This window comes from Brienomyrus brachyistius, chromosome 5 (genome assembly GCF_023856365.1).
Source record: "Brienomyrus brachyistius isolate T26 chromosome 5, BBRACH_0.4, whole genome shotgun sequence".
Taxonomy (NCBI): Eukaryota; Metazoa; Chordata; class Actinopteri; order Osteoglossiformes; family Mormyridae; genus Brienomyrus; species Brienomyrus brachyistius.
The window spans coordinates 10,717,592-10,745,223 of NC_064537.1; the positions used below are offsets into that span (position 1 = coordinate 10,717,592).

Genomic DNA, 27,632 nt, shown 5'->3' on the forward strand with positions numbered 1-27,632 from the left:
ATTCCGCCCCAGAAAGGGGAAAGAGGCAGTTTTGTTTTTTTTAAAACAACCTTGCATCTTTGAACCGAAGCAGCGTCCCTTTGTTCATCACGTTGGTCCTTAAACCCTGACCGGGCTGCCTTTCGCAAGGAGACCTGCGCCTCGAGCCAAGATGGCACGCGCCTGAGCGCGATCCCGCGCTGGCAGGAGGGCAGGACGGGGACGCGGCGGCGGATGTGGCCGCCATTGGTCGCAGCTCCCCCCTCGTTTCCGCCTCCGCGGAGCGCGCAGGCCCAGCGACCTCCGTAATTTTATTTACTCCCGAAATCGAAGATGGCTACCCCGAACGTCTCAGTATCTTAGCAATTGAGGATGCAACTATTGAAAAAAACAACTTTCCCCCGACAATCTCGTCCCCCGAGACTCAGTTAGTACGGTGCGGAGGAGTGATCTGCCGACCGTCCGCCGCTAGACCGCCCTCTCGCCCAGGCTGAATCGCCCCCCGAGCGCACCGCCTGTAAAGTACTTTTCGCGGAGTAGCTAAAGCGGCTCGCCCTCGCATTCAGCCCGGTGGAAGCGACGGTTCCGCTGCTCCGCATCCAGATGGCCGAACCGAGGAAAGTGCCGTTTGTCACCCTGTCGGCGTTCGCCGCCGGACAGTCGACGGAACAGCGAAAACGTCGGAGGGAGGACGATACCGACATAAGCGTGGGGGATGCGGGGCTTGGCACGGCCGCCACGGGGGCAGCGGGCTGCGGTATGTTCGCTAAAGCCGGCGACGGAGACGCCGCGGAGCCCAGAGGCATCACGGTGCGGCTCAATTTGTGCCTGTCGGAGCCGAGCGACCAGGCGTCGGCCGAGTTTAACTACAGCGAGCTGCTCCAGTCCGTCCAGGTAGAGCCCGACCCCTGCGCTGCTCAGGCCTTTTCTGGGGGTCCGGAAGGGGGGGATGCCTCTGAAATCGCCAGTGCTACGCTTTGCAAGCCGTCCCGAGGCGTTTAGCTAGCATTCCAGCCAGCTAGCCAGCCCGCACCATGAAGCGCCTTACTAACTTTTCTCGGCGAAAAACTTTATCCAGCCAGAGTACTTACTGCTATCTAGTAGGACAATTTGGAAAGTTTTTTTTTTAAATATAAGATCGATCGGGCAAGTTAACACTCAGTTCATTCATAGAACGTGGCTGCTTTTAAGTTAGGTGGCTTTAGCTCGATCGCGCTTCTGCCGCTGTTTTAGATCGCTGTCCTGCCCAGTCGATGGGGTTAATGGACTTTTTTTTTTTTTTTTGAAAATTGGGAAATTGTCTGCAAAAATAACAGAACCGCATTCGGTTCAGCCAGCTAATGCAAGGCGGCTGCCAGGAATGAATAAAAAAACGTCACTATCCGGATTCGGCAGATGTACCACGAAACGCGAAATGGTGGATCGTTTACACTTTGACGGTTGTGGACGTGTTCAGGCGGCTGTGTGTCATGCATGGATGCAAAGTGTTAGCTGGTAGCTAGCGAAACAGTTGTTACCTTAGTATTAAAAGCCACAGTATGACATTTTAACACGTCTTTACGATTCTCTAATTACAATACGTGTCTTTATTCTTATTTATGTGTAGAATATACATAATATGAATATTTGACCTATATTTATTTTATGTATAAGGTTAAAAAGCCCGCAGCAGGGCTGCCCCCTGCCCTCGATCCCTCGGATCCCTTCGGTGACGATGAGCGCGAGCGGCAGGAAGTGGAAGCGCTGGCCAAGAAGTTCGAGAGCAAATACGTGAGTATATTCCATCACCATGGTTACAGGCCGTGGGATTCAAGGGGGTTCTGTCCTGTTAGACCACCCGTGAAGGGAGGTCTGTGTCAGGCTGGGATGCCAGGTGGAAATGCGTCTGGATGTGGGTTTGTTATGCATTTGAATTCCGGCTTCATTTCCTTATAAACAGTTCTGTGCTTGTGATGCCAATGATCCTGGGTTTGCTGAATGGTCAGAATCTAGACACAGCCAGATTAACACATGCGTTCGGTTTAATTTTTAGGTGGCCGTATCGTCTCACGATGTCGAGATTTTGTTGTGAGCGAAGGTTTGCAATAAAATATTTAAGGCTGCCAGAATTAGTCAGAGCATGTTTTTTTTTTTTTAGTATCTCTGAGTCTTGATCTAATTTTATATTTGTCCCTGTGACAGGGTAATCAAGGAAAGAAGAAGAGGAAAGACCGGATGCAGGATCTGATCGATATTGGCTTTGGGTATGACGAGAGTGACCCGTTCATAGACAACTCTGAGGCTGTGAGTATTGCTGGGTTTATCAGTTTATTCTGCCCCCCCATTTAGATCATTTCACTGTTAAATTTACAGCCTTCATCTGGCTCACGTTAAGCAAGACTACGTGAGATAAATGCCTTTTATCACGGTTTTATGTCTCATCATGTAATTGTCTTGCTTTTTTGCTGTGTAGCTCATGTTTCAGTACATAGTACGTTTTCTCCTATCTTGTACCTGGTATTAAACATCGCATGGAGTGATACATGTGTCGAACCAGAGAAGTCTCGTAGTTTTCAGAGTATGACTGGTTGTGCTCCGTCTGTTTTGTCTGTATGCACTAATGTCTCCTGAAAGACTGTATTTCCCCGCAGTCTGTGTGTGTGAGTTTATTCTCGCTTGCTGCTTTACCGGCGTCCTTTTAAGGATCACGCAGTAAAGCAACCTGCTAAAAACGTAACTTTGCCATCCACCTGCTGATCTCTTCGCCACATAAGCACCACGATATTTCATATGTTCGACCTGCAATATGTTTACAGCGTATTAAGTCTGGGGACCACTTTGTTTTCCACAAAAAGAAAAGGCGATGTAGCATTTTCCCGCTTGTATGCTGGCAAGTTGTCTGCATTTCTGTTATGGCAGCACCGGCGATATTTGATTGAACTCTGTCGGTTACGGATTGGGTTTTCTGGGCACGTGGAAGGTTTGGACGCAGAGATGCCTCCCAATTTTGCCGAGGTTACGATGCCAAATTCCGAGGTTGGCTTTTGTGTGGTGCCGTGCCGGATCGCAAACGAGGCTTCTGATGACCGGATACCTTGAGTTGATGCCCATTCACTTCACGTGAATCCATCTACTTCTGACGTTTGCAGTACGACGAGCTGGTCCCTGCCTCTCTGACCACCAAACTCGGGGGCTTCTACATTAACACGGGTACTCTGCAGTTCCGGGCGGCGTCCGAGTCGGAAGGGGAGGACATGTTCAAGGATGGCAAACCCCATAAGGTGAGCGCGTATCTCGGCGGATGAGGCGATTGATGGACGACGCGGGAGCGGAGCGCCCGCTCAGTTCTGCTCGGGACCGACTGTGTGTTACTTACCCGCAGAAGTTGAAGGATGGCGAGGATCAAGTGATTAAGAAACGCAAGAAAAAGGAGGGCAACAGCATGGAGGAGAAGAAACCGAGGAAGAACAGAGTGTCCAAGCAAGGGTGAGGTTTAGCGTTCGTTCCCTGTGTTAATAACAGCAGAGTACCTGTAAGTGTGTAGTGTCATAATCACTATTACAACTGTTGTTTGTTGTTATAAGTATTATGTACTTAATTAATAACCAGAGTCTGGTGTGTCAGGAATGAAGTGTTGTGTAATCAAACATGCACGTTCAGAATAATATTTCTCAAAGTAAGCAAATATTTAATTTTTAGCACTGCTAGGTTACATCTCTCACAGCAAGTTCTTTACAATCAAATTATAACATCAATGGAATGAAGACAAATTAAAAAAAAATGTTTTTAAATCTTTATTTTTATTCATGGGCATGTTTATAATGTTGGAATTGATATACAAATGCTCACTCTAAATGTATTTAATCCATGCAGACTTGTTATAATTATTATTTTTTTTTTTAACAAAACCAGAAAAATATTTATACAAGTTTAATCGAATATTAAGTTTAGAGTTATTTGCAGTAGTAATATAATTTTATATCTGTATTGTAATGACACTCTAATCATCCACATTTTGTTGACGTTACCATGAGCTTCCTGCATGATTGGCTGCGTGTAGGTCGCTGTGTTGATGTATTTATATGTAACTGACCGTGTCCCCCCCACCCACCCTAGAGTGTCTGGTCTGAATCGACCCGAGAAGAAGAAGAGGAAGAAGCTGATGAAGGACTCCCTGTGCCTGGCCGCTATGATACGGCGCTTTAACCGTGAGAAGGAGGAGATGCGCAAGAAGAACTGCAGTGCCAACGCTGTGCACCACGGCCCCACCCCCACCCCCACCCCCACCGCCAGTGCCGGACATCACAGCACGCAGGCCGGCGCCGTCAGCAGCGACCTCTCCATCGCGGACCTGCCCGTGGACCCGACCGTGATGTCACTGCTGGGCTCGGCCAATGAGAGCGAGCTGCAGGAGCTCCTCGGTGACCTCGACTTCAGCCTCCTGGACTCCTCCCCCCAGTCCTCCAGCCCGGCACAGAGGGAGAATGGCCTGCCCGGCACCGGGGCCCCGGTGGCCCACAAAGTCGGAGTGGGGCCACTGGGCAGAGGCCAGGGGGTAGCAGGGGCCAGCGGGGAACTGCTGACACCCCCTCCGCTGCCAGACGGGCTCCCTGCCCCACTCGCGAAGCGCATCGAGGACCTGCGGGCGGTGAGTCTGTGCCCCCCCCTGCACACTCGGAGTATCTGATTCTGCACATCTCTATTCTGGAGTGGAGGAGGAGGAGGAGCAGGAGGGCCAGCCTGGTGCAGAGGGAGCAGCCTAGAGTCTGTAAAGGACTTTGATGCTTTTTGTATGGCGTCTGCTTATAGCCCTCCCACCAGCTTCCTGCCTGTGACCTTTCTCCTCCCCCCATAGGTTGTTTTTTATGTGAAAAGAGAGATGGGAGGAGCAGAGGACAGGGAGGTGAGGTTACAGAGGTCCGGCAGAAAGAAAGGTGCTGTGTTAGGGAGCCAGGAAAGGGGGCTGAATGGCGGCCCGGGAGCAGCCAGCGCCTGCCCACTCTGTCAGGGGGTTGTAACGTCTTATAGGTGACATGTTTAGTAAGTCAGAATGTTACATAGCATGGTAAAACCCGAGGTACATTTTATACGGTTAGGTGCCGTTGACAGTTTTATCTTGACTGGAGTGGACGTTTCTCGATGCAAGCTTAAGGATAACTGTCCTCTAGGTCTTTGTTGCTAGGTGTCTGGTTAGACCATCAGCTTCCTGCATGATTGGCTGCATGTAGATCGCTGTGTTGATGTATTTATATGTAACTGACCATGTTGTCCCCCCCCCCCAGGCATCTCGTCAGTTTGATCAAGAAGGCAGGAAGAAGTTCTTCACTCTGGATATGAACAACATCTTGCTTGAGTGAGTGCTTCCTAGGCAGGGAGCTGGGAGGGAGCAAAAATGTGGGCTGTGTGGGGGTCTCAGGACCGGGTTGGGAAACGCTGTCCTAGATCATGCTGTCTACTGAAGTTATCCTGCACAGCCTTCCAGGGCGATGAGCGTCTCCCAGCCGCTGCAGGTCTGCTCGCGGTCCGTTACCGTTTCCCTGGTGAGCCGCCGCTAACCCGCTGGTCCCCCTCCCCCCAGCATCGAGCTGCAGGTGCAGGAACAGCCGGCCTCCGTGCGTGCCGCCATCTACTCCCACCTGGAGGCCTTCGTGCCGTGCAACAAGGAGGCGCTGCTGAAACGTCTCAAGAAGCTCAGCCTCAACATTCAGGTGAGGGCCGGGCGCCGACTTCCTCTCTTCCCGGCACCATCTTTCTCGTTATCTGGGTTCGTGTGGGTGGCTGAACTAAAGAATGTACACTCAGCTGTTTTACTGCTTATGCGTATGTATTGCGTTAAGTTTAAATGTCATTTTACCCTGTGCTTTTATCTAGACTGGATTTATCACCAGGTGATTGGAAGGGTCAATATGTTCTCATGAATGAGATTCAGGGATTTTTTTTCATGCACTTTTGATAAAAATTTTGATTTGATTTGACACAAAGATGAAATTGGCATGGTCACAGACACACACAAGTGATTGCATCTTAAAGCTCTAACTGTGCTTTTTAAGTAACTGCGGGACTCTGAGTTACATGTACAGAATGAGAGAATAGATTGCTGGATCTCAGGGTGGTTGGTCACACGTTTGTGTTTCATACATTTCTCGTGGTCTTGTGCCACACAGTACAATTACTTGGCAGCTTGCTTTAATTTCTCCTTAAATCTCTCAGACAGATATTGGCTTCCTGCTGTGCCCATCAGCAGATCAGGCCTTTCTACCGGTAGTGGATGTATTTTCACAGAGCCAGCTAGTCTGCCTTTAGCCCCCATTATTGGCCCCCTGTGTCTGAATGTTGTATACAGTGCTTGTTAATGGACACATCCAGTCATTACAGGCCCTAAATGTGACCTTTTCACACCGTTTTGGACCAGTGATGCCTCTGAGGTATAGATTTGAGGATTTATATTATATAAGACCCAACTTAACTTTGTTGTCTAGCCCTCAGCTGAGACCAGTGCAGAGAGAAATTTGCTCTTAAATTCGTTAGTATGAATTGCAGTCTGGACAGATCTGCGTGACCCCGCCTGACCCCGCCCCCTCTCTGACGGTTTCAGGACGACCGTCTACGCGGCCCGCTGCTGAAGCTGAAGCTGGCCGTGTGCAGTGTGATGCCGGAGCAGATCGCCCAGTACAACATGGACTGCCTGGCCAAGGCCGCCAAGTATGTTAACCCCCCCGATTAGCCGTGTATCACCATGTGACGTGACTGATGCCGTCTGGACTCGCTTGAACACTAACCCCGCTTCCCGTCCTCCTTTCCGCACAGGCAGCAGTCTGAGGAGGGGGAGAAGAATGGCTCAGAGGAGGAAGACGAGGAGAAGCCGGGGAAGAGGGTGATGGGGCCGCGCAAGAAATTTGTGTGGAACGACAAACTCAGGTATGCTGGCTTGGGGAGAACTGCCAGGTCTGACCCGCCTACTTTTCCCCGTCATGTGATTCACTCGCTCTGCCTTGTTTTCTAATGCTCTGGGCCCCTTTGAGAGAGTCTTACCCCAGTGGAGGGCTTCTGTTCCCCGGGGGGCCGCTGGTCCTGTTCACACATCCTCACCGCCTCGCCGTGTCCCTGCACCCCGGCCGCAGGTCCCTCCTGTGCAACCTGGTGCGAGTGAAGCTGGGCTGCTATGAACTGGAGTCTCAGTGCTCGGTCTCCGTGGAGGACTACCTGAAGGCCTTCATGGAGAACGAGGTCAAGCCGCTGTGGCCTAAAGGCTGGATGCAGACCAGGTAAAGAGGGCGGATCATGGAGACGGGTGCCATGGAGACGGGTGCCATGGAGACCATCCGTCTGCCCCCCTGCCTCCCTCTGATGCCGTATAAACATGCCGCTCTGTCTCTCTCGTTCTCCCAGGATGCTCTTCAAGGAGAGTCGCTCCGTTCACAGCCATCTCACGGGAAACCTGTGAGTCATCTCGCCGCTCAAGGCGGCCGTGCACATCACCACATGGGACAGGGGCCGCGGTTTGGGTGTCTGGTGCACGAGACTGCAGCCTTTTACCCTTAAACCTCTAGCTGAAGACGTTTGTGGTTACCTGCTTAGGTGACTCTTATGGCACCTAATACCACTTTTGTTAAAAGCTCGGTCCTTTAGAGGGGCAGGTAAGGAGCGCGGACTGATTACAGCCTGTTGTGACACCCAACACACGACGAACCACCTCAGGGATGAGAACCAGAGTGTGGGCGTGCGGCGGGTGATACCTCAGCACCACATTAGTTTGGATGGAATAGATCAGTGAAGTTTTTTTTTTTTTTTGCCGGTGGCTGGAGTGCCAATCCTACCACCAACCCCCAAATTATCCCCTGGAAGACCTGGATGTAGGTTAATGTCATAGCCCTGAAGAAGCAATTGCAGATTAAGGGCATTGCTCAAGGACCCAACAGAGTAGAATTGCTCTTGGCGTTCATGGGATTCGAACCGGCAACGTTCCGGTTGCTGGCACAGAACCCTAGCCTCAGCTACCAATCCTTAAGAGTGAACTATAGGGTAAATATCCGTCTGTCACAATCCCAACCATTCACATGACAAAGGTTACTTAGGGGCTCAGCACAGCGTACGAGGCAAGGGGTTACCAGTCCATCTCTTGGCATGCGGACACATGGATTCCTAATGTAAAGTAATGCAAATTAAACTATTTTCTGCCCAGTGTGTGAGAGATTGTGTCCCATTTTCCTCTGTCCAGAGCCAAGAAGAAGATTGTTCCGACCCCAAAAGCCAAACCCAAGGTGAGTCCTGGACTAACCAAAGACCACGATCGCCCCTGTCTGTCATTCTGCTTGTGTTTTCTGCATCCTTACTCTTTGTCACTGTGTGTGGTTGATGTTCAGAGCCATAAAGGCCTATGCTTTGTCAGTCTCGTGGCATCCTGCCCTCGGTGCCTGTTTTGGCCCATTTCCTTGTAATTGTAGCGCTTTTACCATAAGGGGGTGTGGCGTGGTTACAGCATTTAGGGTTCAGGCTGGACATCAGTAAAGTGAAAAATCCCCCCCAGTGTATTCAGATGGGGATTCATATTAAGGGAGTGTTTTTGAAACGTTGCAGTGCCACTAGGTGTGAGACAGCATTAGTAGAATAATACAGGACCTGTAGGGCAGGTATCTGTGCTCTGGGGTAGCAGAAATATTTTCCCTGATTGGTAATGCAGTGTGAGCTGACTGCACTCGGCTGTGGTCACACACAGGCCGTCCTGCTTCCATGTATCCTGTCGTAAAACTCAAAAATGTGCCTCTTTGCATTTAGCTTGTCAATTTATTTACGTATGGCTGGTTTGTGCTGTTTTTTTTGATAGTTTAAATCGTCAGTATACCTAAATAGCTCTGTGAGGAGGTGCCTGTGAGGAGGTGCCTGTGAGGAGGTGCCTGTGAGGAGGTGCCTGTGAGGAGGTGCCTGTGAGGAGGTGCTGCTTAGGGCTGAGTCAGGCAGCCGTCAGCCGGCACGTGCCCTCTGGCTGCCCTCGCTCGCTCGCTCGCTCTGTCGGCGCCACATCCCTGTGGACACTCAGCATAGGTGCTGACGAACCATTTGGATGAGCTGGGCCATGCGGCCTCTCTTGTGCAGATCCGGTGTGATCCAGTGTGATCCATGCCTGTTTACAGTCTGCTTTGCAGGGTCTCTCTTGATTTTCACTGTTCCTCATTATCTCTCTCGCAGGAGGGCATGTGGCCCCAGCGCCCCCCCGCTTCAGCTGCCCCCGCCGCCTCTCCTGCCCCCGCCATACGCAGACCTCCCTCATCCCCCTCAGAGACCATCTGTCTGTCGGACTCGCTGGATGAGGACCTGACTGCCCCCTCTCTGGACTCCATCTCCCACGCGCTGGCTCTCCTCAGCAACGCCGCCAAGGGGCTGGCTCAGAGCGACAGCCCACCCTCCCCCCCAGTCCCTAAGATGCTGACCTCCACCCCGGTGCCCCCTGTCGCCACGTACGCCTCCCCGCTCTCTCAGTCGCCCCTCTCGGTGAAGAAGGAGGCTTCAGGCCTCCCCCTGGCCAACATCAACACTCCCTCCTCCTCCCCCTCCTCCTCCTCCTCCTCCTCCCCCTGTCTTCCTCGGCCGCCCTCTGTCTCCTCCTCCCCCTCCTCCACTGTAGTGGCGTCTGCAGTGCATGCTGAAGCCTATGGGATGCTGAAGGGTGGGGGCTCCCTACCGCAGAGCCAGAGGCACCCGATGCCCCCCGCCCACAGGCCGGGCGTGACTGGCGTGAGTAAACTCAACCAGACGGGATCCCCCTCCCCGCCGAAGCCCCGCCCCCCCCCCACTGCCTCTCCGCTCCTACCTCCCCAGAAGGCCTATTGCCCTGCTGGGGTAAAAGCTGGAGTTTCTCCGGCCCACTCCAGCCTTGTGAAAAGCAGCACCAAGGCTAACGCTAATAGCAGCAGTGGTGGGGTGCCCATGTCCCCCCAGTCCCGCATGAACTCCCACACCCCCCAGCTGAACCCGAAGAGTCTGCAGGCCCCGCGCCTCCCCCATGGCCCCTCCCCGGTCCAGGCTCCCTCGCACCCCCAGTCGAAGGTTCACCCGCATCACCAGTCCAACTTCATTACCCCCATGCAGGCCACCCTCACCAAGTCCCCCCACAGCAGCAGCTCTCCCATCATCAAGCTGACGCCCCGGCCCCCCGCCCCGACTCTGCCCCCCTCCTCCTCCCCCTCGCCATCCCCCCTCCCTCCCGGCGCTCTCCCGCCCTCAGCCCATCCCTCAAGTGCATCAGTATTCTCCCAAAAACCCAGGGTTCCGGCCGCCGTTCTCCGTGCCGCCGGCAGGGGTGGCGGCTAAACCCGGGCAGGGTACCTACAGCCTGGCGGGGGGACACAAAGCGGCCCCCCATAGCAGCGGCGCCACAACTAATGCCAGCCCCGCAAGCGCGCCCTCCAATTCCAGTCGGCCTACGTCAAGCCCCTCCCCCACCGTCTCGGCCAATCACGGGCAGAGACAGAGGAGCGTGAGTGGGGCCGGCCAGGGGCCTAAGCCAGTGGCGAGTCGGGCTCCTGTCACTCCCCTCCCAACAGCTCCGGTTACCTCTCAGCTGTCCCAGGTGAGCTGGCGAAAGGCGAAGGTTCATGCATTTATATAACCTTGCTGTTACATTTCTAGCTGGATCCTACGGCCCAGATCTGAGCGGGTGGTGGGACGGAGAAGAGAATCTGGACTATATGACAGTGTGACTTCCCAGCACTGTGTCTTTGGCTTTATTCTGGGGATACTGGTGATTTGGGGGGGGGGGTGGGTGCAGTGTGCTTGGGTACGGTCCTTGTTGTTAGCTGGATGTTTATGTGAAATCTGAAATGCATTGTGTTCCAAGACGAGGTGTCCCTTGCTGACTCAGAGTTAGTCAGGATGCCCTGTCCTGGTGGACATGTGGCTCTAAAACGCCACTCCCAGTCTGTCACTTCCTGTGTGCACCATCTCTTGTCTCCACACAGTTGTTCTCCATTGGTGGGGTCTGACACCTCCCTCCCTCCTTCCCTCCCCAGGTTTCCTCAGCCAGCAGCAGCCTCCTGGGCACCCCGCCCCCCTCCCTCCCGCTGGGGTTTGGCATGCTGGGTGGGCTGGTCCCAGTCTCTCTGCCCTTCCAGTTCCCTCCGCTGCTGAATTTCACGCCACCCGGGGCGGCGGCCGCTGCCAGCGGGGTTGTTGGCCCTGGGGCCAACAGCTCAGGATACAGCCTGGCGCAGAGTGAGTGCTGGGCCTGACTGTGTGGGGAGGGGAGGGGAGGGGGGGGCGGTGTCACACTCAGCAAATTATTCAATCACTGCTTTCCTGGCATTTCTGCACTGCATAGTCCTCCTACACAGCCCAGTACTTCACAAGCTGAGTTACTGGATGTCCAGCAATCCACATACAGTGTGCAAGCCAGTGAGGGGTCCTTCCCAACCTGCCTGCCTGAAGCACAGATCTAGTCATAAGACCCGGCGGATGGTCACTATAATGCCACTGTTCACCAGCACAACCAGGAAGCAAAATGCAGCGTGTTTTTGTTCAGTAAACACCTAAGAACACATGAGTCTTTATCCGACCTTTCTTACCAGCCCGGAACGGAACGAAGCCACTTTTACGATCCGTAATAAACCTGCAGAATATTACTGCCCCTGTTCGTGCGTCGCTGGTTCCCAGTCTTTGGAAAGAATTGTTCAAATCGGCCCTTTCTAGCCCAAAAGGGACCCCCCTCCCCCTCCAAATTTAATTGCTCCCCGCTAACAGATGTATAGAAACTAATGGTGCTGCCTTTCAGATGTATAAATTTAATTTTGTCTGGAAAAAAATTAATAAATACGTGGGTTGGGATGGATCAGCTTGGCTTCTGATCATTTTCCCTGGTAAGAAAACCAGAGAACTTCTCCTGCGGCACCGAGCCCCTGCTGTAACCATGTAAGTTTTAACATGGTGCTGCTTCGTATAGCTGGTGGCAGCTTCTGACCGGGGAGCACAGGGTGGCCACCTGTCAGGAGGGACCCTACGAGCCACGGCGGGGTTTGTAAACGGCCATTCAGTCATTTCAATTAAAAAAACGACCCGGATTTCACTTCAACGGCGAGTTCGCGCTGCGTGCTGATTGGTCAGTCTCCTGTAATCACGCGCGTGTCACTAATGTTAACGTGAAACGGCTGGATGAGTTTCAATCGAGCAAACGAATCGAAGTGCAAGATGACCTGAGCTATTCAGCCGAGCACAGGAGCCTTTCAGTTTTAAAGGAGTTTGTAAAACCTGAAGTATCCGATAGTGTCCGTCCCCCCCCCCCCCCCAACAACCCGTGGTTACCGTAGCTGAGCATCACGCACGTCCTGTCTGCCCCCTTTGGGTCTACTGCCTTCAGTCAGATATTCAGCTCATAGGGCTCCATTAACTGGCATAGAAAACATGACTGACACACAACCTGTCACACCAAGTATCAATACTGAGTAGCTTCCCTGAGATCATATGACACCAGCATGACATTGACCCATCCGGTATGGACAGTGTTAAAAACCTGCCATTTGCCCCCTTTCTTTTGGGCTTAGCTTAAGCAGACGTCATACTGCTTATACTATCATCTAACAATGGGCTGAATGCTGTAGATTCTTCCACAGTGTGTGCAGTGTGGCGCCCCCTAGTGTCGGAGGCAGTAATGGCCTGTGGAGTGGTTTCTGCCCCCTAGCAGGCTGACACCCGGACTGGGCGCCCTGTCTAAGCCGTTAGCGGCTCAGACGCTAGTTTTCCCACGTTAGCTGCTGGCTAATAGGAGAATCCCATGTCCTGCTTGTCCTGTCCAGGGCCGCACTGGATGCCGAGACGCTTTGGAACGCCAGGTTTATGCTAGATGTAGTGCTCGTTTGTGTTCCCCGCCCTTCCTCCATCGGTCCTGTGCCGTCTGTCCTTGTGGCCTGAATACCGTGTCCCATCACCATCCGTCGCCATCGCACTGTTTCTGCGTGTTGGGGTTTTCCTATGTGATGTTCTTACTCTCACGTTTTGTTCATCAAATTCATTCCTTCTCCCGCCCTGCCCCCTTTTTACCATCCGCCTCTCCTCCTCCTCCTTCTCTGTCGTCTCCTCTGTGGGCGTCTCTCCTTCTGTCTCTCCTCAGATCTGTTAAAGAGTCTGCAGTCAGGGTCTCAGGCTGCCCTACCTCCTCACTTGCAGCTTGCCTTCTCAGGTAAACCCTGCCCACCCCCCCCCACCGTCGCTGTGACTTCTGTTGTTTGCTTTGCTTGTCCGTCTCCACGTTGGTCTGCACACCCTGGCTCCGCCCCCCCCCCCCCTCCACCCCGCCTGTCCGCCGATGGCGGTCCGCATGCGTGTCCTGCTTCCCGTAGCGTAGAAGCATGGTTTTGTCTCTCGTTGGGCCATGACTTCCTCAGTGTGTTTGTCCGCCCACGTGAATCTGATATTCATCGTTGTCTCTCCTGTCCTTCTCCCCAGACGCGAACCAAAGCCAGGGCGCGGACATGACGAGGAAGTCTCACTGACCAGTAGGATCTGGGACGCGTCGGCATGGTGTTGATCATGTGGCCGCTTAGATCCACGAATAAAACCATGACAGGAGGCGTGCACTCGCCGGAATTCTCCTCTTGAATTGTTCTTACCATAATATTATTATAATGTTTGAATGGATGATTGATTGGATGATTTTTTTTTTTCCATTTTTATTTTTGTCAACATGTTTACATGACAGACCTTAATCACTGTGGAGAGAGGGAGGGAGAGCAGGGAAGAATACTACATAATTTAATTTGTATTTAATAACTCATCCCGCCTGTGTTCCCAGTGATTTGTGTGAAACTATTTAATAATGAAGATGAATTGTGACTTAAATGTATATTTTTACTGAGCTCCCTGTTAGTGGTACAGTCCTCCCCTGCATGAGCAGTGGGCTCCTGTCCCTACCACAGACTGTTAAAGAAGTAGCTATGATTAATACTGATAAATTATTTGTAAGTGGTTTACACACAGAGAGAAGTGTGTGCGTGCATGTGTACTGTTCTTTTTCCAGGTCACTGTGTATATAGTGTGTGTGTGTGAGAGCGCGTTCCCCTCTCGGTCTAGCGCAGTGTGCTCCCTTGGTGCTGCATTTCACACTGGACCTTTGAAGAAGAGAAAACTCAGACTTGAAAAGCAGAGGATCTCCTCGTGCTTAAGCGGAGACTCGAGGCTGCCGGGGAAGCGTAAGATTGTAGCCTACTTGAACTTTGGTTCCGATTTTCTTTTCTTTTTAAGAACTCAGACTCTATAACAAGCCTTAGTTTGTAAGTGAAACTATGCAGGTTGATAAATGCTTCATGCAAACTTCAAGTTGAATTTCTTACCGCCGTTTTCGTCTGTCTTTTTGTTTTAAAATAGCTTGGTACAGCTCCTGACCTCGGTGTGTCCCCCCCCCCATTCTCCCTGCCTGGCTGACTGACAGAATTGCAGCCAAAGATGAGTCAGTAAGGTAGACTGGACCCTAGGCAGTCAGTCAGGGCGCATTTGTGTGTGTGTGTGTGTGTGTGTGGGGGGTTAAGCATTTTTTTTTTTAAGCATCTGCTTATTCTGTATGTCTGCGTGTGGTCTGGTTGTGTGTTTGTAGCCTGAATTTAGGGGGAGGGGGGTGTTATAGGGTTTGTTTGGGGAAATTGTCTTGTCTTGGTTACTTTCTCTATTGTAGATTATTTTTGTGTGTCAAATAAATGCTGTTGGTTTTCAGTACCACTTGTCCTTGTGTGGCAGTTGGCTCCGGGCTTTTTTGGTCAGAACACCTGAACCCAGCCTATCTCCATATGTACAAGATATTTTGCATGACGTTACCCTTTGAACATTTGTGTAAAAGCAGATGGGAATGAGTAACTCAGCCCTCATTGTTCCATTTAATGGGCAATAAACATCAGCTTCAATCTAAATTTGCTTCAATCTAAGCATGCATGTAGAAGCATTGAAACAGTAGGTTGGGCATTTATGATCTGCAGTTGTTAAAACACAGTTTCTATAATGAATATGTTTATTTTCTTTTACAAAAATCATTGTCTAGAAATACAGGTATCCAAGAAATGAGATATTTGCAGTCGTATATCTGGTTGTCAACAGCCAGTCCAATAGTAACTACGTCATGGATGTTAAAGCTTTTAACCAAATGACACCATAACACTTCCCGCCCAGAGGCAGAAGGCCCAACATTTCATACAGTTAATAACACTGATTCATATTCACATACTACCTATCTGATCAATAGAGGGAGGTACATACTGTATATATGAAGCACAGCAAAAAAAAAAACAACACAAAAGGGGGGTTATGTAGATCCTGCCAGTTTCGCTTAATGTTAGTTGACATACATGTAGTGTTTAAATTTGCATGTGGGAGCATATAAATATATGCGCACACACACGCATGCTTCTCCCCACTGATGCTTTCTTATATAGTGTCTAAGGCACTAAATAGGAGTTTCAATTTCATACATTATCCTTTTTTTAATACTGGAAAAAAATATATAGTACGGATGGATATTAACTCTGGCGTAACACCGCGGCCGCTGCAGTGTGTTCATACCATGCTTTGAGGTGCAACTTCAAGGCCTCGTGAGCTAAACGGGACATAAACCCCGTTTCTCCGAGAAGGGGCTGCATGTGACAGACCCGGACGCCATGGACCCTTGTCCCCAGCAGACACATGCAAACGGCTGGATAAACTCTATTCTGTTCTCACACCTGCCCGCGACTTTCCAGTCGTCAGCCAGGAGCTGATAATTCTACTTGGAGATTCTGCTCCGTAACAATGTTGAGATGACTCGCAACGCGAAGGGGACCCATTCCATCCACGGGCCACATTTCCAGTTCCTAACCAGACTCGTGTCAGCATATAGCCGCGTGCAGTTCAGAGCTAATGACCATGACATTTTCCACTGTTCCTCCCTACCGATTCCAGTAAACTAGACCTGCTATCGGAACCCTGCAAGAAATAGCTTCTCGTCAAAACCAAAGTGGACTTAAGCCGTTTAGAAATATACCGTCACTTGAGCAATTTCACTTTAATTGAATTTATGGAAAAAAAAAAGCCAATGGGTTCACAGTTTGAATTTTCCAGTCCGTTTCAGAAACACAACTCAAACTTTTTTGTCGTATCAAACAAAAGTTGAATTCTGTACACGAGAAGAAATGCTTGAGATGAACGCAGCTGAGAATGTAGCTGTAAGTTGGTCTTTGAGTAGGACTATCGTTCAGCTTAAGGACAGCATCCATCAGGCTTTGATAGCCAGGAAATGGCTTTATATTATCTGAGGGGAACAAAATCATTCCTCATATTGGGTGTCTGAGTGAATGTGCACAGGATTTAAGCTCCCATATATAAACACACGCTCATATGTAAAAATGCACTTGTACCTATCATTTTCTTAAGCAGGATACGTTACGTCAAGGCTACAGCTATATTAAGACGCAAGAGATGAATGATGTGCTCAGCCTTGCAGCTTGCCAGGGTAGAGTAAGGCAGAGTTACGGCCCCCCCTCCCACTTTGGGGTTTGAGGGCTCCCTGCGGTGCTGCCGTCTTGGACGAGGGGGGAGGGGTAGGGGCACGACTGAGGCGCTGTTGCATGCTGGCTGGCTGGGGCGACCCCTCTACTCAGGCTGGCCAGCTTGTGTCTCGTTGAGGTCACTGGCCTTGCCGTCCACGTCGTCGTCCGAGAGTTCCATTGAGGCGCCCTCTAGCTGGAGCTGCCGACGTCCAGAACGGCCCGTGGAGAAGGTGATGGGGCCTCGTCTAGGCAGGAGCATGGGGACAAGCAGTCAAACAACTAGCTTCAGACATGAGCTTCACCAGAGGATCTATGAATCTACAAAATTTGAGCGGTTCTGCCAAGATCTACAGCAGGGCTATTCAACTAACTACTTGGAAGAACTGAAAAGAAGGCCTAGATCTCGAATCAAGGGTTCCATTTGAAGAGCTTTGAACTAGAGCGTGGATCAGGGGGAAAAAATGCAGAAGTTATGGAAAATCATGCAGGATGAGTAAAAATGGAGAACGCAGTGCTAGCCGTGTAACCGTAGCTCCCGTGTGACTGCGCATTACCTCAAGCGGTTCTTGAGGGTGTTGACTTCACGGCTTAGGCCCTCACTGGCCTCCGTGGCGTCCTCCAGCTCCCGCTGCAGTTTCCGGCGAGAGGCGTTGGCGCGGGTGGCCTCCTCCTCAGCCTCCTCCAGCTGCCTCTTCAGCTGCTTCATCCGGACGTTGGCTTTTTCCATCTGGCAAATACGGCGGGAGTTCAGCCAACCTAGAAGGTTATGTTGAGCGCATGGCTGCAGCTGGTGTTGACATCTCTGTCCTCAGCACATTCCTCACCTGCTCCTTGTACTGGTCGGCGTGGCGACGCTCATCCTCCACCTGCATGAACACCTCCTTCAGTTTCTTCTCTGTGCGACGCACGATCTTGTTGGCTGTAGCTCTCTCCCTGGGGAAATTGAAGCAAGAGGGGCCTCTATTAAAGTCCGTGTGTGTCTCTACTGAATCGACTACTGCAAATTTCCACACGCTTCCAAACAGGGATTATGCATACCTATTGCCAATGTACATTTCCCTTAATGTAAAAGCCAAGTCCTAAAAAAAAGTTTTGCATCGAGGGAAGATCCTTACTTAGCCTCTTGTTCTAACTGCTCTTCCAGCTGTGTGATCTTGGCTTCCAGGGCAGTGATGGTGGCCTTAAACTTCGACTTCACTGAGCCCTCCAGCTCCTGCAGTTTGGCCTTGAGCTCCTTGTTCTGGCGTTCCAGCTGCTGTCGGGCATTCTCACTTTTCTGGGCAGCACTACGCTCTCCTGCTAGCTCTGTGTTCAGGGTATCCACCTGGGGGGGTGAGCAATCTCCTTCCGGTTACTGAGCCACATGTAGGTTTTAACCAAGGTCCGGCCTGTCGCCAGCGCTCACATGAACAATCGCATGAGCAGACCTGCATGGTGGTCTTGCGGAAGCGGTCATTGAGTAGCTCCATGTTGCTCTGCTCCTCCTCCAGCTCCTCCTCCAGCTGGGCGATTCGTGCCTCGAGCCGTCGCTTCTCATCCAGCAAGGCTGACCTGGGATAGAAGTATCAGGGCATCAGTTGGGGGTGGGAAGGCAGGGAAATACCAACTTTAAACTTGCTATGTAGCAGAACCAGTATCGTCTGGAAGCCACGTACTTCCCAGAGGCGCTGTTGGAGATCTCATCAGCCAGCTCGTCTCGTTCCTGCTCTGCATGGCGCCTTCCCCTCTCTGATGCCGCCAGGTCCTGGAGTCCATCAGCAAAAGGTTACCGTTAGCGAGCCTGTTAGCAAACACCACATGTGGCACATGTGAATATACCTCTTGAAGCTGCAGTATCTCAGCTTCCAAACTCTTGAGCTTCTTCTCATTCTCCTTAGACTGGGCAAAGATCTCATCACGCGAGGCTCGGGCCTCCTCCAGCTCTCGCTGGTAGTCCTTCATCTGGGCCTAAGGAGAGCATAAAATAACCAGAACGATATTAATCCAAACCACCCATTAACTCCTATGTTGTTTATGGCATCTAGGAACCATTTCTTCAGTTCTCCATGACACAGGTGAACACCTGGCCGATGTTAAGTCCTCCCAAAGAGAACGGGTTACCTGGAGTTTACGTAGCTGCTTAATGGCTTCGTCACGAGCCTTGTTAGCTGCCTCAATTTGGGCTTCCAGGTCCTTCAGGTCCATCTCCATCTTCTTCTTGGCAGCCACAGCCAGGGCTCTCTGCTTACGCTCATCCTCCAGTTCGGCCTCCATCTCCCGTACCTGAAGAAGATCGATCATCTGGTCAGCCAGGGAGCTTTACTGGGCAAGGGGTAAACGGCTTAACTGGCACCGTAAGCTGCTGTAAGGTTCAGACACCTGGATTTAATCATCCTAAGATACCTGTTTCACCAGCATTCTCTTCTTTTCTTCATTTTGCTCATCTCTGGCCTGCAGGTCTCTCTCAAACTGGGCTTTCATGGCCTGCATGTTGACCTCCAGCCTCAGCTTGGCATCCTCAGTGGCCTGCAGCTCGTCCTCCAGCTCCTCTAGCTGGGTGCGCATCTCTTCCACCTGCTGCTCTAGGGTTCGCTTGGACTTCTCCAGTTCGTGGACCTGTGAACATGTCAACCGAAAGCGGGCGGTCAGTCGCTACCATCTCACCCATTAACAAGGTCGAACAGAAATACGTTTTCGTCCCGATACGCAAGGACACACAGTGTCTAGAAGGTTGTCCTCATGGTCTTTGTCATACCAACACGGGCCCTGGTTTCAGCACAATAATCAAGTGCCACCACTTACATTCTTCCCCACGTCATCTTTGGAGCTCATGAGGTCTTCCATCTCTGTGCGCAGCTGCTTGTTCAGCCTCTCAAACTCCTCCTTGGACTCCAGGGCCTCATCCAGCGCACGGGCCAGTGACAGAGCCTTCGTCTCCTTCTCCCGGGCTTCTGCCTCGGCCCGGTCCCGCTCCTCTGCATAGCGTGCAGAGATGTTCTTTTCTTCTGCCAGCATCTAAATCACAGCAGTGAAGGAAGGCACTTGGCATGACACCAAGCTCTGATCCTCACTGGAAACCACCCAGCAATAAAAGCTCCACCTTCACACCATACTTAATAACTTGCATATCAAAGACATGGGAAGCTCATACTATTGCAAAATATCAATACCTGGTCAAACTTCTTCTGCTTCTTCTCTAGGTTCTGGACTATCTGCCTCTGGTGGTCCAGGTCCACCAGAAGGTCATCCAGCTCCTGCTGCAGCCTATTTTTGGTCTTCTCCATCTTGTCAAAAGCAATGGCCTTCTCCTCCAGCCGCTGGTTAGCAAACTCCATATCTTTTTGAAGCTTCTTTTTCAATTCTTCCAATCCCTCCATGGTCCCAACATCATCCTCCAGTTTCTTCTTGGTCTCAGTCAGCTGGAGACAGAATGACGACATCTCCGAGTTAAATTAAACGATACGACGATGCAAGGTAAATTTTTCCAGAATTAGCAATGAATTTGCAGTCCTTTGTCATTGTCACAGAACAATGTCCCACTGCTTTTCTTCAAACTGATGATTAATTTACACTCCCTATTTCTCTTCTATAGAAAAGTAAAACACGGCTCCACGTTCTGAGATAACTGCTTCAATCCAAGTGCACTTTCAACCCCTTCTTATCCCAGCCACCCATTTCCAACCGCCATCCATCCACCCGCAAAGCCGAGGAACATCTGCGTGAGTTTGCCTAACCTGCGCCTGCAGAGTGGCCAGCTGCTTCTCCAGGTTCCTACGCGCCTCCTCCTCCTCTTCCTGCTGCTCCTGCAGGTTGCTCTTCTCCTCCTCCAACTGTCTGATGCGGCTGCTGAGGTTCAGCTTCTGACGAGTCTCCTCCTGAAGCAACTCCTGCAAGCAGATCCCCGTGAGGTCCGAGTGTTGGAGGCTATCAGCTCGGGCGGCTTGTCCCTCTGCCAGCAGCAGTATGACACTTAATGTGCAGCATGTTCAAAGAAGGTCTCACACCCAATCAAACTTTTGGGTCGAGTGCCTTCTTTGTAAAACAAATGAGGTCTCATTTTACCTCAGTTCTTAAAGCCTTAATTCTTTATTTACATCAACTCAGTTGGTGTCAGAAGTGTAAATTATAATAGACCCATATAAAATCTGAGGAAGACAAAAGGTTGCTCATTCCCGATGCACAAAGCACAGACGCCTGGGACTATACAAACACTCCTGGTGTCACCCACTTGGTTGTCCTGCAGCTGGCTCTCCAGACTGGACACATCCTTGGCCATTTTGATCCCCTTCTTTTCTGCATCCTCAAGCAGCGCTGACACGTTGTCCAACTCCATCTGCACGGAGCCCGGTGAACAGAGACATTACAGCCATGACCTTATCTGCCTTTCAGACATTTAGAAGGTCTTAAATGAACCATGTAAGTCAAATTATATCATATGGGTGACTCTGGGGCAATCAGCACATTGGTCTCAAGGTTAATCAACCTCCCTGAATAATCTGCGGTACCATTACGATGGCAGACTTTCAAATAAACAGATCATCATGCGGGACTGATCTGCTGATCTACACTGATGACATCTGCCCGCTATATCGATGTAGCTACTGCCTCTGAAGTGCGTCTTGTTATTGTGATGGAAGAAAGGCAGTGTGAGCCGGACCTGCAGCTTGAGAGAGCGCTCTGCCAGCTCGCTCTTGGCCCGCTCGCCCTCGGTGACCCGGGCCACAAACTCCTGCAGCTGGGACTCCAGTTTCTTCCTCTTGTGCTCCGACTCGGCCTTGGCCTGGTGCAGCCCCTTCACCTCATTCCCCATCTCCTTGTTGTCGCTCTCCAAGGTCTGCTTGGTCTTCTCCAGGTTAACCTTGAACTGCACACAGAGTTGGTGGCTTTACACATCCTATCATTTTGCCTGCTGTGTTAATCTCACTAATGGCGGAGCGGACGTTCAGCCCAACAGGGCCCGGCTCTCTGACGCACCCTCTTGGCCTGCTCCAGCTGCTCTGACAGCTCCTCCAGGGCCGTTGAGTGTCTCTGCCTCATATCCTGGATCTGGGACTCGTGGTTCTTGGTTTCCTCATCAATGGCTTTCTTCAGCTCTGCTACCTCCTGCTCTCGCTTGGTCCTAAAGTGGCAACAGGGATGGAGAGTTTGACCCAGCCCCATCACACAGTCACATTTACAAAAGGATACAGAACACCAGATTGTGCTAAATTACAATATTCCATTGCATGGATCCCCTGATGTTCATTGTGTAATTGCTGCAACAGAGGAAACCTGACCTACAGTTTTCAAATGTATCTCACAAAAAATTTTTCTTCCGGTAGTTTTGAATAAATGCTCTCATGACCGCTCTTACATGACTCATCTACTCATTAAAAGCAGGCCAGCTGTGACATTAGGTTATAAGAACCCTACATACGCAGCGAGCCTTCCAGGATGGACACATTCACACTGCAGGACAGCGTCACAGCAGCATACGGGCCCAAAACGTGAACGTCCTTCAGGTCAGCGCTGGCACACTGACCTCGCCAGCCTACCTGAGCTCCTGCTGGGCAGCAGTGGTATCCAGTGTGTCCTCCAGCTCCGTTTTCAAAGCCTCCAACTCCTCGCTGAGGTCCCTCTTAAGCTTCTCGGCCTTGTTCCTGGCTGTCTTCTCAGTCTCCAGGTCCTCCTGCAGCTCAGAGAGCTGGGCCTGCAGCTCACGCACCTGCTTCAGGGCGTTGTTCTTCAGGGCGACCTCCTCGTCACCTCTAATGCAGACACACACACGCAGTCAATTATCCTCATAAAAACGGTTGCATTAACTAAGCTTTAAGCACATTATCACACAACCCCCTAAATGGCTTTAACAACATACTTTGTACATTAGAATTTGTTGCAATTATCTCTATGGTAAAAGTATATAATAATATTTTGCATCTGCCTACATAATTGGTGACCCTCCCCATTAATAATCACTACTGACCACAAGGTGGCAGTGCAGGGAACAAAACAAGGTGACTCCACGCAGAGGACACAGGGTGAAGCAAGATGGAAATCACCATGACGATACGGCATGTTTGTTGTGGTCAGCAATTTCATCCAATAAAAATGTCCACGGCCTTACAGTACAGATAATACTAGCGTTTAACAGTGAAACCAATCAGCTCAGCTCCCGTCAAACGGTAGGTAAATAAAACAATCCCATGGAAAATGAGGAAGTGGGAACATGAGACAAGATCCAATTCACTCATTTTCTCAGCCTGATAACTAATTAGTTGACCTTCATTAAGTAGATCTGCAGAACCTAAATCTGTAGGCAGGCTGCTTCCTCCTCCTAATGATCTTGATAAAAACATTGCTCATGACCATTAAAGATGATGATCAGACCAGGAGAAGCTCATACAGCCAACATGAACTCTGTCCTTAATGAATCCCTTTAAATTCAACCACTAACAAAAATAAAATGGTGGTCATTTTGCGTTTCCAAACAAAAATCATTTCGGTACCTTTGAAAACAAAGAATATGATACATAAATGTATGTCATCCTAGTTGCTGGACACTATTCTGGCAGAGAGAAGTAACATCACTAGACAGTCACGTGGCTCACAGAACAACTGAGCGAGCAGATGCTTCCTCAGAACATGAGAGATTACAAACGAGAGGAGGCTGTTCGGCCCATCAAGCTCGTTTGGGGAGAGCTTAACTAATAGCTCAGAGTTGTTATAATCTTATCTAGCCCTGATTTAAAGGAACCCAGGGTGTCAGCTTGCGCTACACTAGCAGGAAGACGACTCCATACTCTAACTACACGCTGTGTATAGAAGTGCTTTCTCAGTTCAGTTCTGATAGGTAAATAAAATTACAGAAAGAGCATAATTTGTAGGGTTGAATGTGACCCACCTGGCCAGTGCAGCCTGTAGCTCCTCTTCCTTCTTGGCCAGCTGGATCTTCAGCTCCTCTATTTGGGCCTGCAGCTCAGCAATCTGGTCCTGGAGATCAGTGGTCTCTGCATCCAGTTTCCTCTTAGCCTTCTCCAGCTCCTGGCGCGTCTTCTCCTCCTTCTTGAGGCGCTCTGAGTTGCACAGACATTGTGTTCATAACAAAAGGTGATGACAAGCTTCTGGTTCATTTGTAGCGACTTCCAAGTATGAAAGCCATTAGAAGGGATATCATTTTTACAGGCCCACCTTCCAAATCCACCATCATCATCTCCTGCTTGTTCTTTAACTTGCTGAGGTTCTTGGCTTTCTCTTCCTCCTCGGTCAGCTGGGAAGTCATCTCATTGACGCGATCGTCTAGAAGTTTCTTCTCCTGCAGAGACAGAAGTAGTGTGGCTGAGTCCCATGTCGCAGTGAACCAGAAATGTCGCCTTGCCACTTCTTGTGCTGCCTGCCTGTACAAATACCTTTGTGTACTTGGAGTTCTGGTCCTCTAAAAGCAGGATGTCCTCCTCCATCTTCTTGATCTTGGCTTCCGCAGTCACTTTCTCCAGCTGCAACTTCTGCCTGGCAGCTTCCTCCTCATCCAGCTGTTCTTCCAGATCCTGTAGGCAGTCACATACAAAAGCAGCCACCTTACTTTTAGCCGTTTAAAAAACAGTAGCATCTGCAGAATGGTCAATAAACATAATCTTTTTTCAAGTTGTCTTGAGCACGCTCTGGGACCCACCTGAATGTGCGCCTGCATCTTCTTCTTCTCATTCTGCATGCTCTGGTTGCGTTCCTCCTCCTCCTCCACACGGGCCTCCAGGTCATGCAGGATCTCCTCCAGCTCCTGCTTCTTGGCGGCTAAGCGTGCTCGCATCTCCTCGGCCTCTGCGAACAGCTCAGTCTCTGCCTGCAGCTGCTCTGCCAGGATGTTCTTCTCCTCCAGGACCTGTTGATATATGTGTAGAACATTGACACACTGACTATTTCTGTCCATTTCAGCGTGAGTCGGCATTTCTTGGACCACACTGGAATGATACATCCATCTTGCTCACATATCTGAATGACTTAATAATAATATATAATTATATATAAATTGTTAATGACTTAATTTTCATGGTTAAATAAATTTTCGCTTTGCCAAGACACAACCGACCTGTTGATGTTTTCTCTCCATATCTAGCAGCTCGGTCTCCACCTTCATCTGCTTCTCCTTCACCTTGACCAACTCCTCATCCTTGGCCTGCATCTCCTCCTCCTGCCTGGTCACTTGGAGCAGGGGTTTCACCTACAGAGCAAGCGCACCATGTCAGCGAGGGCCGAGTATTCCAGTAGGCAGCTACCACAGGCCAGCCGACCACGGGAAGCAGAAGAGCGTCCACCTTGGTGAACAGGCGCCACCACTGCCAGTGTCTCAGCTTCAGGTAGGCGGCACAGTTCCTCTGCAGGACCTTCAGGGCACTGAGCTGCTGCTGCTTCTTAGCGAAAGCTCTGGGAAAGTAAACATGGTGGAGCACTTAGGTCTGTGGGAGCTACGCAGCGGAATTTAGCAGCAAGGCAATTAAATAGCTGATGCCCTTAGCCAGAATGATTACAGTGGCCACTGCATCGAGATTCAATATTTTAAGGCAGTTGCTCAACCAAACCCTCAGGGACCCTCCAAAATGTCCACATTTTTGCTCCCTCCTAGCTCCCAGCCAATCAGGAATATCAAATACTTAGCATACGTATGTTGAGAGCTGAGGGGGAGCAAAACTGTGCATTGCCTGGCAGTCCCAAAGAAAAAATAACTGCGCTGAGAGAAATAACCACTGTACAGTTCTCAGTAGAGTGGTGGTGAACAGCCTGGGGAACAGACCCCAGATGCAAGTGCATCTCGGATGCATTTGCAAGTGTTCGTGCAGTGGCATACTGGATATCACTCACTTTCGGGCCAGGAAACCACGACAGACAGACTGGAAGTAGATGATGATGTCTGTAATCTTTAGGTCCCGCTCCTCCTCCAGGTGGGCCAAAACTCCAGCCCGGAAGAAGATCTTGCTCTGTCCGATCCTGAAGAGATTTGGGTCCAGCTCCAGGGCTCGAATCTTGGGTAGTGAGGGAACGCCAGCAAGAGATTACAGAAAGGAGCTTCAAGGCAGATGTGGAACGTAGCTCATTAATCAAGAGGTCAAGGAATTCTGAGTCATATTAAACTGTGCAGTACAAAATAGACCATTACCATCCTCTCGCAAGCTTGTTTACCATCCATGAATCCTTTTGGGATGGCATTAGGGGTGAGTATCTCATATCTGTGGAAAAAACAACACGTGGCCAGGTACAAACTTTGTCTGGGACATTAATGTTACAACAGCTGAGAGGCAAACTTAGGAAGTGTGAAGATCCTCCCATGACATCAGCTGACCACACTGTGCTGAGTGTTAACAGCAGATGACGACACAAACTGAACATAGTGCTTTCCATAGAGATAAGGTGAAGGAGGGTGTGTTACCTCTGCCTGAACTCCTGGAAGACTATCCGATTGGGGAAGCCCTGTCTGCAGATGCGGATTCCCTCCAGAACACCATTGCATCTCAGCTGGTCCAGAACCAGGTGGGGGTCCAGCTTACCTGCCTGTGGGCAGGAAGAGATTGTGTTCAGTAGGTGTTAGGGTTGATTGAAAAATACTGCAGGCCTTCAAAGAAAATTTAGCGTTTCATGCAGGATATACTCTTTAAAACAAATGAATAAATATGTGACTCATCACCACAAAATAAGTCTTATGGGTGTATTTCTACCAGTGCGACTTAAGACTCATTTCTTGGTGATGGGTCACATATGTTTGCATACATGAACTTTCCAATTTTCTGAATGAAATCTACTCCACTTGTACTGTTCATAGAGGCAAGTAAATGGTAGTTTCTAATTGGTGTAGTAAGATACAGAATGGCCAATTAGGGTTGAGGAGTCTGATAAGTGACAGGAAATGAGAGGGAAGTTGTACCCTCTTCTCATGGTTAGGAATGATGCAGCGGACGAAGTTGGGGTTGGTGTTCCTCAGCGTGGCCATCAGCTTGGTGAGGGACTCCTTGTACAGCTGGCCCACTGTGCGGAACATGCCCTTCTTGGTCTTGTACGTTGCGCCAAAGGTGGTCTCATTCATCCCAGCTACCTGATCCAGGCCAACAATACGGTCCACTGTTGGTGACAAGGGTTGGGGGAGTGGGCAGGGAACAGGGAGAGGAGTTTAGGGGAGGCCTAGACAAGCTTGTGGGGGCAACGACACACAGAACGTGGATCACAGACGACTGCGGGGAGAAGGATGGATGACTGACAGCACGGCAGAGGAGCAATTGTGAAGGTGCAGGATCTTCAGGACTTGCGAACAAACAGCACACGAATCTGACATAGTAGCTCCAAAATACATAAGCGACAAGCATAAGTGTTTGTGTAGATCAGGACTGACCCTCTAATCCAACCAGGTTCGAAGTTAAAAAGTTAGAAGTTTGCCATAAAGGCATCTTGCTACATAAAAATGATTAAGGTTCTAATTGAATGGAAATTTGGCTCATCCAGGCCAAACCTGTTTACCTGAGAACTAATTTATAATGCCCATTAAAGACTTTGAGCATTTATAGTGGACAGCAGGAATCAAATCCGACGTGAAGCAGAAAAATACCAATATGGACATATGGAATCGGCCAGTTAAGTGTCACCTTTTGCCAGTTAGCAAAGAAAATTAGTGGAGCACAAGGCAGCACAACTGCCTCTTTTACCAACGACACGCCTCTGGTTTAAACACGGTCCGCCACAGATTTCATACTTCGAACAAAACTAGATAAACCGGCAGAATTATCCCCACATTTAGTGTAGATGTTTTATTATCCACTGACTGCTCCGAGACTGAATGCGCCGTTTTTTTGGGAAGATCGGAAGGCTGCTGCAATGCTGGAATGCAGGTGGGAGCAGACGGACTTACCCTCCGGACCGTGTGGGGGGGGGCTGCACTGTACAAAGAATTCTGCCCCCTAAAAAGTAAACAATACTGCTATGTTTCCGTTTCAAGCTTCGGCAAATTTAACATGACCCTTTAGGAAATTGACAAACACAAAATTAATGTCCCCCTGTCATCTATAGGAGCATTAAAGGGACATTATAGGGACGCAATATACCATCTTAGCCCTGCACTCAGTAGAATAAGACACCAAGGTTGGCAAATGAGGGGCAGGACCTGATGGTAGCCGCTTCCTAAGCAGGCTTGGACACAAAGCGCTTGCATGTCCTTTCAGCAATTTTCCACTTAGCTGGCTCTCCCAC

At 50.2% G+C, this 27,632-nt stretch overlaps 2 protein-coding genes across 3 annotated transcripts in view; one reads left to right on the forward strand and one right to left on the reverse strand.

The window, feature by feature from the left end:
* Positions 1-77: 77 nt before the first annotated feature.
* On the forward strand, positions 78-14,843 carry ubn2a (ubinuclein 2a). Its single transcript, XM_049013213.1, is given in 18 exon segments — positions 78-873; positions 1,633-1,749; positions 2,161-2,262; positions 3,108-3,239; positions 3,341-3,444; positions 4,075-4,606; positions 5,241-5,311; positions 5,537-5,666; positions 6,554-6,660; positions 6,766-6,876; positions 7,080-7,223; positions 7,348-7,398; positions 8,177-8,219; positions 9,145-10,149; positions 10,151-10,525; positions 10,965-11,166; positions 13,055-13,123; positions 13,390-14,843. Coding segments are annotated over 18 exon segments (3,633 nt in total). The 5' UTR covers positions 78-582; the 3' UTR covers positions 13,437-14,843.
* Positions 14,844-14,923: 80 nt separating this feature from the next.
* The window catches only part of myh10 (myosin, heavy chain 10, non-muscle), a 58,826-nt gene continuing 46,117 nt past the window's right edge, over positions 14,924-27,632 (reverse strand). For both annotated transcript variants that reach the window (XM_049013212.1, XM_049013211.1), the window contains 26 exons: positions 26,320-26,513; positions 25,828-25,949; positions 25,558-25,627; positions 25,263-25,423; positions 24,719-24,827; positions 24,493-24,624; positions 24,079-24,285; positions 23,816-23,953; positions 23,598-23,721; positions 23,311-23,482; positions 21,965-22,177; positions 21,405-21,549; positions 21,088-21,294; positions 20,659-20,763; positions 20,165-20,317; positions 19,601-19,849; positions 19,233-19,445; positions 18,834-19,046; positions 18,552-18,713; positions 18,270-18,398; positions 18,107-18,195; positions 17,879-18,002; positions 17,567-17,775; positions 17,276-17,384; positions 17,006-17,178; positions 14,924-16,696 (listed from right to left, as the gene is read on the reverse strand). In XM_049013212.1, the coding sequence (XP_048869169.1) occupies positions 16,555-16,696; positions 17,006-17,178; positions 17,276-17,384; positions 17,567-17,775; positions 17,879-18,002; positions 18,107-18,195; positions 18,270-18,398; positions 18,552-18,713; positions 18,834-19,046; positions 19,233-19,445; positions 19,601-19,849; positions 20,165-20,317; positions 20,659-20,763; positions 21,088-21,294; positions 21,405-21,549; positions 21,965-22,177; positions 23,311-23,482; positions 23,598-23,721; positions 23,816-23,953; positions 24,079-24,285; positions 24,493-24,624; positions 24,719-24,827; positions 25,263-25,423; positions 25,558-25,627; positions 25,828-25,949; positions 26,320-26,513 (4,064 nt within the window). In that variant the 3' untranslated portion in view covers positions 14,924-16,554. The remainder of the gene's footprint in view (positions 16,697-17,005; positions 17,179-17,275; positions 17,385-17,566; positions 17,776-17,878; positions 18,003-18,106; positions 18,196-18,269; positions 18,399-18,551; positions 18,714-18,833; positions 19,047-19,232; positions 19,446-19,600; positions 19,850-20,164; positions 20,318-20,658; positions 20,764-21,087; positions 21,295-21,404; positions 21,550-21,964; positions 22,178-23,310; positions 23,483-23,597; positions 23,722-23,815; positions 23,954-24,078; positions 24,286-24,492; positions 24,625-24,718; positions 24,828-25,262; positions 25,424-25,557; positions 25,628-25,827; positions 25,950-26,319; positions 26,514-27,632) is intronic.